The 13,030-nt window shown below is 33.8% G+C and overlaps 1 protein-coding gene across 1 annotated transcript; it reads left to right on the forward strand.

Annotated features, from left to right (window-relative positions):
• The first annotated feature begins 2,052 nt into the window (after window positions 1-2,052).
• LOC107417169 (phosphoenolpyruvate carboxylase 2) lies at window positions 2,053-10,403 on the forward strand. The gene is made up of 11 exons (XM_048471538.2): window positions 2,053-2,179; window positions 2,460-2,709; window positions 3,469-3,860; window positions 4,626-4,710; window positions 6,305-6,527; window positions 6,683-6,786; window positions 6,909-6,996; window positions 7,349-7,503; window positions 7,835-8,833; window positions 9,271-9,657; window positions 9,908-10,403. The coding sequence occupies exons 2-11, from the start codon at window positions 2,542-2,544 to the stop codon at window positions 10,202-10,204; spliced, it is 2,898 nt and encodes a 965-aa protein (XP_048327495.2). The 5' UTR covers window positions 2,053-2,179; window positions 2,460-2,541; the 3' UTR covers window positions 10,205-10,403.
• The last annotated feature ends 2,627 nt before the right edge of the window (window positions 10,404-13,030 follow it).

Below are 13,030 nucleotides of genomic sequence, written 5' to 3' on the forward strand. Positions count from 1 at the left end.
TTTAAGGCATATTTTCAATTTAATTTTTATCTTAAACATTACTATTAAAGGAAAAAAATTTAAAAACATTATCAAATTGCTTATTTAACATGTTTGTTTTCTTAATACACATGCAGATGCTCTAAGTAAAAATATATTGTCTTCCGCTTCTTTCTTTCTTTGGTGTAAATGTGATTCACTATAAAAAGAATTTGACCTTTTACACGGATTTTTTAGCCATGGAATAATTTGAATACTTAAAAAAAAGGTTTTGCCAAAAAAAATTTAATCAATAGTCGCGTTACTGACCATGACAGGCTCACTATAATAATACTTTTAGGTACAAAATTTATAATTTTAGTTACAAATTTGTTGCGGCTAATAACTTCATTTTTTATCCCCAATATTAAAATAATTTCATTTTCGTAGTCCGACTCCATTAATTTGTCTTGACCTTTTAATGAGCATGAAATTATAATTTTATTTGAATATGGAATATATTTGATGAAATTTTCTACCCAAGTGATGAAACTTTATCACTAATTTCTAATAATGGAAATAATAAAATATTTTTTAACCCGTCCTACAGTCCTACTTGTTTTTCTTCACTCTTTGGAGGAGTTTTCAGTTTTCTAGTGTTCAAATGATTAATTTACTGATAGAGTATGTCTGGATAGAAACTTCTATTTTTGAGAAGTAATATGCAGCTTTGCAAAAAAAAAGTTTTAAGCCAAATACAGATGAAACAAAAAAAGAAAATCCCATCAAAATGTCAAGAACTAAACAAGAGCTTAAAATGCAAGTTGCACCTTTGAACCTCAAGTTTAAATATTTATATTTAGGTTTTCAAGTTCTAATTTATTGCATTATCATTCAGTAAGATATTTTGAGTAATATTGATTAGTTGTTCCATCTTATATGACTTTTAGGTAATCAATATTAAAATATATTTTTGTATCATTTTATTGCATTATAGGTTTTGAAATTTCTTAATTTTACGTTTTAGTATTCATAATCGTTGATGCCATTAAGCCAAAAGAAAGAAAAACAAAGTTAAGATTCCATTAAAATATAACAAATAGAAACTAATAATTTAAATTGCAACTTTTTTTTTAAATTAATGAAAATTAATGATTAAAAAGCTATTAATAATGTTACTATAAATCCCAAACTTATTATAATTCTATTCTTAGGTTGCTTAGAAATTACAAAAAAAAAAAAGGAAAAAAACAGAAAAAGAAGCAAAAGTAGATTACTTGTAATCTACTTTACCATATAACTCTCAATAAATAGTGGGAATCATAAGAAGTTGGGAGAGAATTTCTCGTTATAATCTATGTCCTTATGTTGTTTCACTTAGGGGAAAGAACATGAAAAAAAAACAAAAAAAAACAAAAAAAAAAAAGTTTCATTCATGTCATTGGAAAAATTAGAACATGTCACATAATTAGTACCTAGTTGTTCTCTTATAAGTCTTACCCATCAAATGGGTTAAAAGGAACACCAAAATATCTTACCCATCACATGGGTTAGAGAGAAAAAAGAAAATATTCCAACCAAAAAAAAAAAAAAAAGCATAATTAAACAGAAGCAGTAAATTAAAAGCACGATAATTTATTAAAATAAAATAAAAACGTGGTTTATTAAAAGTTTCCATGATCATGCATTCCAAAAATGCATATACTTCCCTTCAAAGCATATTCCAAATTTCCTCTCTCAACCTCTGCAGAAACAGTGTGGCTTTTATGACTTTAACTGTTTGACTGAGAAACAAAAAAATAAAAAATAAAAAAATAAATTTTAATAAAAAGGAAATTTGTAGAACTATTGGCCACATTTTCTTCTTTTTTCTTAAGAAGGCCACATTTGTTTTTGAATAGTAGAACTGAGAAGGGGTAGTTATTCATAATATATATATATATATATATATAAATTCTATTACGAAGGTGGTTTCTATAAAAATTATTAAAAAATTATTATTAATGCTATAAAAATTTATTATCAATAATATGACCCGCATAAATACTGTCCGCGTTATCCACGAAGAACTATATATATATTTCGAAAAAAACAAAAGGAAAAAGAAAAACTGTTTCTCTCTCTCTCTCTCTCGCTATATATTGAGTTCGGGGGGAGGAAGAGTCCAGCTTTACATGACAGACCTTGTTCTCTATGAGTCTGAGTATTCCGTGATCAAACGGTCTCTTCTCTTTGAGTGTGTTTCTTTTTTTATTTTTTTCTTGCTACTTTCTCGTGCACATATTCATAAGCAACCCATTTTCAAGAACCTACGCAATCTTTCTTCGTCTCACGGGATTCGTTTTGTTTTGCCTCTCCTTTATTTATTTTCTCTCTTTTTCTCTCTTTTTCTGTCTGTACTTTCCTCAATTGGGATTGGTTTTCTGTTGAAAAGGCTGTTTTTTTACTCTTACTCTGCCTATTTCATGCTTGGATTTTGCTTATTTGGGCAACTTTTCTAGTTTCCTTTGTGGGGAGCCTGATAAAGTTGTAAACAACCCAGAAAAAGAGAACGCAAGAGACTTTTGAAGGAGGGAGAGAGACATGGCGGCTCGTAATTTGGAGAAGATGGCTTCAATTGATGCTCAGTTGAGATTGCTGGCACCAGCAAAAGTTTCTGAGGATGACAAACTGATTGAATATGATGCTTTGTTGTTGGATCGATTTCTTGATATACTTCAGGATTTACACGGAGAGGGTCTCAGAGAAACGGTAATAATTTTTTTCTAACTTTCATTTTTTTAATAATCATTCTTAATTTTTTTTTTTTTTTTTCTTTGAACCTCTTTGGATACTGTGGGTTTATAGCTTCATAGAGAAGTTGCTCATGGAGAAGATTTTTTTATAGTACTACAATATGCGAATTCTGTGGATAAACATCTCAAATGTGGTGAAGTCTCTAGAGTTTTCTGGTCATTTAGTTATTATTATTATTATTTTCATTTTTTATATCTGTCTTTGGAAGATACCCATTTTAAATTTGAAGTGGCTGTGATATTTGATGTGGAATTTCTTGAGTCTTCCTACTTTTGTTTTTTTAAATTTTTTTCTTATCTAAAACCTACCCTTTCTTTAGTTTTTATTGTGTAGGTTTTTGTACCTTCGGAAATTGCAGGAGAGCTAGTGTACAGATAGGACTAGAAATTTCAGTTTCATATTCTTTCTTTTGTATTATTTATTTATTTATTATTATTTTTTTTTTTCACTTGCAAGGTAAAATACAAAAGGATAAAAGATACATGCTTTCTGTATTGTTGGATCCTTGTGTTTTGATGGTGTTTACATTTGAACTATATCCACAGATTAAAAAATAATTAATAGAGTTCAATTTTCTGTGTGAAAATTTAAGAAAACAAACTCCATTTTGATTTGAATAATGAGATAATTAAGTATGAAATGGGACATTTATTTCATCAGACTGTGAGGTACCAAGATTGTTTGTTAACTTTATAGTGATAAAAATTCGGTCAGGTTCAAGACTGTTATGAGCTTTCTGCGGAGTACGAGGGGAAGCAAAATCCAAAGAAGTTGGAGGAGCTTGGAAATGTGCTCACAAGTTTGGATCCAGGGGACTCAATTGTTGTTGCCAAATCATTTTCCCACATGCTTAATCTGGCCAATTTGGCTGAGGAAGTTCAAATTGCTTATCGGAGAAGGATAAAGTTGAAGAAGGGAGATTTTGCTGATGAAGCTTCAGCTACAACTGAATCAGACATTGAAGAGACCATAAAGAGGCTTGTGGTGCAATTGAAGAAGTCGCCTCAGGAAGTTTTTGATGAATTGAAGAACCAGACTGTAGATTTGGTCTTAACTGCACATCCTACTCAGTCTGTTCGCAGATCTCTGCTTCAAAAGCATGCAAGGTTCAAATTGCATTTTGATTATTATTATTGTTATTATTATTATTGTTATTTTATTTGGGTTGATAGAAATTTTAGCTCAAGCAATGAGTAAAAGTATAGCTAGTTCATACTCTCCTTATCATTTTAGCCTTTTGATGAAATGTAACTCAAAGTTCTCTTCCTAGTGTCTTCTGAAATTCTTTATAATAGATCCTTCTAGGTTCTATTAGTGTTTGAGAAACATAGAGTATTTAACTTCCTTCCAAATGTGATATATAGGAGTAACCCAGAACATCTTTTTTAGAAGTTAGAACAGATGAAAGCTTTTTTTCCCTACAACTTTGTATCAGCTCACCATACTGAGAAATGACCTCGGTCCTGTCTAGTTATTAAGCAGTTTTAGGTCATATGCCTCCCCATGCTGAATAGTAGCTACATAGTAAGAAAATATGATATCTGCTTCCAAACAACTTTCCATAGAGCATATATAACTTATCTCATCTGTATCCCTCCCTTCCCCAGCATTCTTTCTTTTGTACTTGTTCTATGTTTAACAGGAAGCCAAACTGCGAAATCCTAAGTCTTGAATCTCCTGATAGCTTCCCAGCTAGCTGTAAATTTAAGCTTCCAATTTCTAGGATACTTCTAATCTTATGCATGTTGGGGGTATTTTATTCGCTCAGCTCTACCATGTATTGTAGGACAAGACATGCTAATACCATATGTATCAAAGGCTGGTATTTATTTGTTTGGTTGTTGAGAATGTGTTACTTTCAAACTTTTCAGGATAAGAAATTGTTTAACTCAATTGTATGCTAAAGACATAACTCGTGACGATAAGCAGGAACTTGATGAGGCTTTGCAAAGAGAGGTACTTGCCAGATATGTTATATTATTTACTGTTACTACATTCCTTAATTGATTTATATTGAAACCCGGCATTTAAATTTTTCTACTTCATTGTCAACTTGGTGTGGATTGTCCCTGCATGTGTTTTCAATAATTTCGTGTATTTCATTTCTGGATTTTTGTTCTCTTTTCTGTTAGGCTAAAGCTCTATATATTGCCAGTTGAGATTTATGAAGAACGGAAAGAAAAATCCAATATATAATGAAAAAGTCTTCTTTTCTATTATTTTTATACTTCCTTTTCATTTGTGGCAATCTTTTTAATATGAAAAAGATAAAATTCTGCTTAAGTCCTAAAAATGAATATTCAATTTATATTTGTTCTCTTATGCTAAGGAGCTCAAATATGTAAGTTTTATGTGAAATCAGAATAGAAAGAATCCATTGTTTCTGTCATGAAAATTTTCCTTTTTCATTTATATATTAGTTTTTCAATATGACGACATGGGTAAAAAATTTCTGCTTGGAATATGGTTGTTCTATTAAATGTATTCATTTCTATCATGCTAAAATGATTAAATATATAAATTTGATAATGATAATGCAAACTAAATATATAAATTTGATAATGATAATGCAAACTATGGGATCTCCTGGTTTCCTAGGATTGGTCCTTCAATTCTTAAGACTTGCCCACATATGCAAGCATAGTTTCATTGATTATAAAATCGCATATCAGGTTCTTATTTTGTATTCATATTTGACATAAATGAATGTAGTATTTAGGTAGCTCGTTTGATAGATCCACATAAACTATTGGGCGCTTCTACTTACATGACCAGAATCCCTATTTTGCAGATGTTCTTTGCTTTATAATTGAACATCCTTAAGTGATTTGAAAAATATGAAGCCGAAGGAATGGTTGTTACATTATTGAACATCCTGGACTTGTTTGGTGCTTTAAAACTGTACTTGATAAGTTGTATGATAATAATGAACCTGAATGATCTGAAAATGGTTGGCCAAAGAGGCTGAATGTAGCCCTGATTTTTGAGAAATTTTGTCTGCATGAAATGAACAACTCTTGAGCTATTAGCTATGTCAAAGTAGTCGTACGACTTTCTTGCTTTTCCAACAATATGTAATTGCTTGTAAACTATGTGAGAGGCACGCTCAAGGCATTACTTCAATTACTACACCACAAACCCATGTCACAGTAGCCTTGCTATATAAAACGGAGTTACTAACCTTATGTATTTTTCTAGGATTGTCACCCAGAATGTTATCTCTAATATTTGTTTTAATTGAACATTGAAATGGAAACTTTATTTGCATATCTTCTGGTTAATATTTTCCAGCTTATTGATGCACACCTTGTCATCGGGACCAAATACTGTCTCTTATTGTTTGAACATGGCTAATACCTTTTTACATTTCATATCTTCTTTACCTAATTATGATGAATCTAGGATTAAGTTTAGTTGTACTGAAATGGGAGTATCTACTATTTTAATGTTTTAACTCACCTTCTTGAAACATAATTTCTCTGACTTCTATTGGGATAAGATTTTTATTAATTGCTAATTAAAGTTGCACAATCTCTTTCTCCTCATGTAGATTCAAGCTGCATTTCGTACAGATGAAATCCGAAGGACTCCTCCTACCCCACAAGATGAGATGCGGGCAGGAATGAGCTACTTTCATGAGACAATTTGGAAAGGTGTACCAAAATTCTTACGCCGTGTTGACACAGCTCTAAAGAATGTGGGAATCAATGAACGTGTTCCTTACAATGCCCCACTTATTCAATTCTCTTCTTGGATGGGTGGTGATCGTGATGGTATGTTTGTTGCTTTATGCTACTAATGAAATCCAATTATAGAAATGTGCACATTTTTATCACTATAATCCTATCTCTCCCATTCTCTTCTTTCAAGTGTGATTTTCATGCTTCGTTTGTTTGCTAACCTAGGATCTGCCTGATGTGCATTGCAGGAAACCCCAGGGTTACTCCAGAAGTTACACGAGATGTGTGCTTGCTTGCTAGAATGATGGCTGCCAACTTGTACTTTTCCCAGATAGAGGATCTGATGTTTGAGGTATCAGAGATATAGATCCAATATGCTTTTTGTGTGTCGTGTTTTATAGAGCATTGAAGTCCTTTTTGTTGCCACCATTATTCTATTTTCTTTTTCTTGTTTTAACCATATTTCATCAACAGTTGTCTATGTGGCGCTGCAATGATGAGCTACGTGCTCGTGCTGATGAGCTTCATAGATCTTCAAAGAAAGATGCAAAACACTACATAGGTATGCAATCATGACACAATTTTTTGTTCAATCCTTCCTGACTGCAAATTCAATGCAACCACAAATTTTGGCTGTTATTGTTTGGATATGTCATTCTAGGTCTTTTAAGATTCAAATTTTCAGAGTAACAATATATTATTATTTTATTAAATTCTGGTTTTCTTATCAAGCTACTTTTGGTGGAAATTTAGAAGAATGTTAAATTGATTTAGATAAGTCATTCATTTATTTATTTATTATTGTTATTATTATTATTATTTTAATCTAGTGATGGGGTAATTTGAATTCGAGATCATTGATTTATATAATTTGATTTGTTGGATGTATTTATATCAGTGCTTTCTGGATGCAGAATTTTGGAAGCAGATTCCTCCAAATGAGCCTTATCGTGTTATCCTTGGTGATGTAAGGGACAAGCTTTACAACACACGTGAACGTGCTCGTCAATTATTAGCCAATGGAACCTCTGACATTCCAGAGGAGACAACTTTTACAAATGTTGAGCAGGTCTTTCCCTTGTTTCAACAATTTTAGATGCCTTGTATTAATAGTATCGACTTCCAAGACTATTAATTAATTAACAATTGGTCATCTGGTGAATGTAGTAACCTAGATGTTGAGTCTCTTCTTAGGCTAAGTGCAAGGCAGTATTACTTTTGATATATATTGACATATATTGTTCTTGAGGTTCTTGTAGTATATGATTGATTTAAGATGAGTCTTTATTGGAATTATATGAGAATGTTCAGCTGTCAATCATCCCAATATGATGGTATACCTAATTCAGAGCTGATTTTTTTTTTTTTTTTTTTTTTTTCTCTCTCTTTCTCTCTTGTAGTTTTTGGAGCCTCTCGAACTGTGTTACAGGTCACTCTGCTTTTGTGGTGATCAACCAATAGCTGATGGAAGCCTTCTTGATTTCTTACGACAAGTCTCTACTTTTGGCCTTTCGCTTGTGAGACTTGATATACGACAAGAATCAGACAGGCACACTGATGTTATAGATGCTATCACTAAGCACCTGGGTATTGGATCTTATCGAGAATGGTCTGAGGAACGCAGGCAAGAATGGCTTTTGGCTGAGCTCAGGGGCAAGCGCCCTCTATTTGGCCCTGACCTTCCCAAAACTGAAGAAATTGCTGATGTTTTGGATACATTCCATGTCATTTCAGAACTTCCCTCGGATAATTTTGGTGCCTATATTATTTCTATGGCAACAGCTCCATCTGATGTACTTGCTGTTGAGCTTTTACAGCGTGAATGTCGTGTAAAGGAGCCACTAAGGGTAGTCCCATTGTTTGAAAAGCTTGCTGATCTTGAGGCTGCTCCTGCTGCTGTGGCTCGACTCTTCTCTATAGATTGGTACAAAAACCGGATCAATGGAAAGCAAGAAGTTATGATAGGGTACTCAGATTCAGGAAAGGATGCTGGACGTCTCTCTGCTGCTTGGCAATTATATAAGGCTCAAGAAGAGCTCGTAAAGGTGGCGAAGAAATTTGGTGTTAAGCTTACAATGTTTCATGGGCGAGGAGGGACTGTCGGAAGAGGAGGAGGACCCACTCATCTTGCCATATTGTCCCAGCCACCTGAAACAATTCATGGATCACTTCGTGTGACAGTTCAAGGTGAAGTTATTGAACAGTCATTCGGGGAGGAGCATTTATGCTTTAGAACACTCCAGCGTTTCACAGCAGCTACACTTGAGCATGGAATGCATCCCCCTGTCTCACCAAAGCCAGAATGGCGTGCTCTAATGGATGAGATGGCAGTTATTGCAACAAAGGAATATCGTTCAATAGTTTTCCAAGAGCCTCGCTTTGTTGAATATTTCCGCCTTGTAAGTATTCTGTCCATCCTTCCGGATGTTTCTTTAGATGTATATGAACAAACTGTGTTAACAAAATCCTGTATTCAAGAACTTGGTAAGGATTGACTACATTGGAATTTCCTTATTTTAATTGACATACTTCCTTGGCTTTTTTTTCAACGATGGAAACATCAAATCCCAGAATCAGGAAGAAGAAAAATAAATAAATAAGTAAATACTTTTGTTGTCTTTTCTGACCCGCATTGTCTAGCTAAATTGAAGTTTATTACTTTTTTGTCCTAAAACAGCATGGTAGTGTCATAATCCCAGAAATTTCGCTCAACTCTATATTCATTGTCATTTTTATTTTTTATTTTTTTTCATGCTGTTGCAAGATATCAGATGTGTATAACATTATATAATATTTTTTTATTTTTTTATTTTTTTATTTTTCTGGTACAATGCAGGCAACACCTGAGTTGGAGTATGGTCGAATGAACATTGGCAGTCGTCCATCAAAACGCAAGCCAAGTGGAGGCATTGAATCACTCCGTGCAATCCCATGGATCTTTGCATGGACCCAGACAAGGTTTCATTTACCAGTATGGCTTGGCTTTGGAGCAGCATTTAAGCACATGATTGAGAAGGATGTGAAGAATCTTCACATGCTTCAAGAGATGTATAATCAGTGGCCTTTCTTTAGGGTCACAATTGATTTAGTTGAGATGGTTTTCGCCAAGGGAGACCCAGGAATTGCTGCTCTGTATGACAAGCTCCTAGTCTCAAAAGAGCTATGGTCATTTGGAGAGCGCTTGAGAACCAACTATGAGCAAACTAAGAACCTCCTTCTTCAGGTAATTTAGAGGGTATTCATTAAAGTGGCTTTTTGGGACAGTTTTAAATCTAAAAAATGCAAGTACTCTATATATACCATCTAATGCTATTGAATATAGAAATGTCTTACACAGAATTGTAGGATAAAAATGTTTTTAGTGGTGATACTGCTAAAAATCTGCATGAAGTTGAATCTTTTCCAGTCCCACTTGCGACAAATAGGATGTCGATTTTCATGCAAGCTAAACACTTTCTGCTGCTATCATTCAGGTTGCTGGACACAAAGATCTTCTGGAAGGTGATCCCTATCTGAGGCAGAGACTTCGACTTCGTGATTCATATATCACCACACTCAATGTGTGCCAAGTATATACACTGAAGCGGATCCGTGATCCCAACTATAATGTTAAGGTAAGACCGCACTTGTCGAAGGAATACATGGAGTCAAGCAAGCCAGCAGCCGAGCTTGTGAAGCTGAACCCAACAAGTGAGTATGCTCCTGGTCTGGAGGACACACTTATTTTGACCATGAAGGGTATTGCTGCCGGCATGCAGAACACTGGTTAAGTCTTAATTCTTCTTGGGTATGCTGTCATTCAGCAATGAATATATATATATATATATATAGCTATTGTAAGAAATGCATGCTTTCTGTTTTTCCAAGGCTATGAGCTTGGCATATAATAAACCCTCTTGTAATAACGTCAAACATTTTGAAGGTTTTTGGTTTCAGCAGTAATTTACTAATGGCTTTCATGTTGAGAAATTTACTATTCTAATGGCAGGGCCTATACGATAGATCCGCGCTCATAATAGGGATTAAGTTTATGGCATGAGGTTCAGTTCCTTATCTAGAAGCATGCTTGGATATATGCTCATGGTGGCTTCCATGTCTATCTCTGGTACAGCTAACAACATATCAACCTATGACTAGTAGACCCAGACCGAACTCCTCCTTATGATTGTCATAGAGATTCATACCTAACACGTGATCAGGACCTATACCGCTCACCTTCCATGAACTGCTTGTGGCTTTCGTGCCTATTTGAGTTTTCTTCTTTCGACCTGTAGTTTCCTCGTCAAAAAGCTAGAGCAATAGTAGGAAAATCGAGAGATGAGGAAGAAAAGAGATGCCATTGGTGGTCGAGCTCTTATAATTGATTGCAACTATGTCCATTCCATTCTAGCTAGCAATGAGGGAAAACTTGCTCAATATATGGTGCTAATTGCAACACACCACCTACACAATTCACTACATAGTTCTAAGGAAAGCAGGATAATCCAGTCCCTCATCCTTGATATAAAGAAGGCAAGAATGATGAGCATCTAGGCCCCTAAAGCAAGATTAAAATGTCTTATTGGATAAAGAGACCTAAAACACTAGTCAAGGCTTTTAGGTCGGTAACAAAGGGTCATAATTTTTTTTAGGTCTGCACATGAATGGTCACTTGCCACTGCTAACATGATCGTTCCCAATGAATATGCCTCGATTGATGGCAGATCCACTATAAGAAGAATGTGTTGAGAGACGACCTCTTGCTGTAGTAGTACGAGCCTTCCATTTCTTTGATGTTACACAGACAAGATGCGTAACAAAAGGTAGTCCAAGGTGACTGCCAACATTACATTAGAAACAATAGAAAGATATGTAAAAAAGAACAAATCAAGGATGACCTCAACTTATCGGTTGGTGTGCGGCCTTTAACATACTTAGCCAAGCTCCCGCGCCTTCACACCTAATTGAAAGCCTTACTTCTATTCCTTACCTAAAGGCTTTCTTATCCTACCTAACACACTACGTTTGGCACTCGCTAGGGAAAAGGGGGGAAAGTTATTCAATATCAAACAATGAGGCATTAGCTGCCATTGTTGTTGACATAGTTTATTGAAAGACGAGCTTCTTCACCTTCACTTCCGTGTTGTCCTTGCTTGGCTAACTTGCTAAGATATCGTGTAAGAAACCAAAAAGAACTACTACCATAACTGCTAACAAGATCGATAATGTTGGTCGATCAGTTATTAGATTGAAGTCATTTCATACCTGTAAAAACTACTTAAAGCCGATTCAGAATTGACTAGTCAATTTTTTATTTTCCAACTTGAAATTTTAGCAAGCACATTTCATACTTCTCAAAAAGATTAACTTCTACTAAAAGCACAAAGACAAGCCAAAAAAAAAAAAAAAAAAACAAACAAAAAACAAAAAAACAAAAAGGGAAAACCTATAAAATTTATGTTCATGAAAAATATAACATAGAGATGAATCAACTGGGCCATGGTAGTGCTAAGGTAAATCAAAAGCAATTAATCATATAGATTAACAAACAACAATATATAATAGCAAGATTAAACCTAAGATCTGCACACAATCATAGAACTATATTTCATTAGATTACTATCTTTTTAAATGCAAGCATTGAAGCATAAGAGAATCCTTTAACCTAAAAAATAGATAACAAAGAAATAGGAGTAGTGCCTAATGGACACACTCCTTTGTAAACTTTCTCCCTTAAATTTTCACCAAAATAGGCACTCAGATGCTTGAAATCCTAAATTCAATATCATGCACTGTCACATGACTTATTCCCTAATTTTTTATTTATATACAAAATAATTAATAGATAATAATAATAATAATAATAATAATAATGTAATGAATATAGTAATATAATAATAATAATAATAATAATAATAGAGAATAAGCTAACTGAGCTTTAAGATAAAATAAATCTTTCAATCTAATAGGCCAACTTAAATCTCATGATAGACGACTACTTAAAATTCAATTTACTATTTCAACTTTTATTTTATTGGCAATTTCATGGTATAGATAAAATAAGATCCACGACAGATGAACACTTGTAATTCCACACCACTATATCAACTAGGTACTAAGCCTCATCAAAATTTAGGATTTGAACAAACTAAATTTTGCGATAGCTAAGTACTTAACTATCCACACTACTATTCAAGTATGGTCCAAAGCTTTTTAATGGTCAATTTAACCAAAATATTTAATTTTGACCATGGCCCCCTAATTTATATATAGATAGGGAATGGAAATAATTTTTCAAATAAAATAAAACCATACATAAAATAAATGAATTAAAAAATTGGTTCCTTTTTTTTTTTTTTAATTCGACAGCTGACGTTAGCATATGACACATTGTTTTTAATGTCATGTGACATTAGCGAAAAGCCAAAACAACTTATCATATGGAGGGTCTTCTGCCTCCAGCCTGGTCAATTTTGACCCGATTTCAAGATTCACGAGTCTCGAACCCAGTGAAGCAAAAATCGACGACACAGTATAAATATCGGCGACAATGTCGTGTGTCGGACACCGACGACACTAATAGGAGGGTGGAAGAAGTTTCTGTCAGGGATGCCGGA

The sequence above is a fragment of the Ziziphus jujuba genome, chromosome 4, assembly GCF_031755915.1.
Source record: "Ziziphus jujuba cultivar Dongzao chromosome 4, ASM3175591v1".
In the NCBI taxonomy this organism is placed as follows: Eukaryota; Viridiplantae; Streptophyta; class Magnoliopsida; order Rosales; family Rhamnaceae; genus Ziziphus; species Ziziphus jujuba.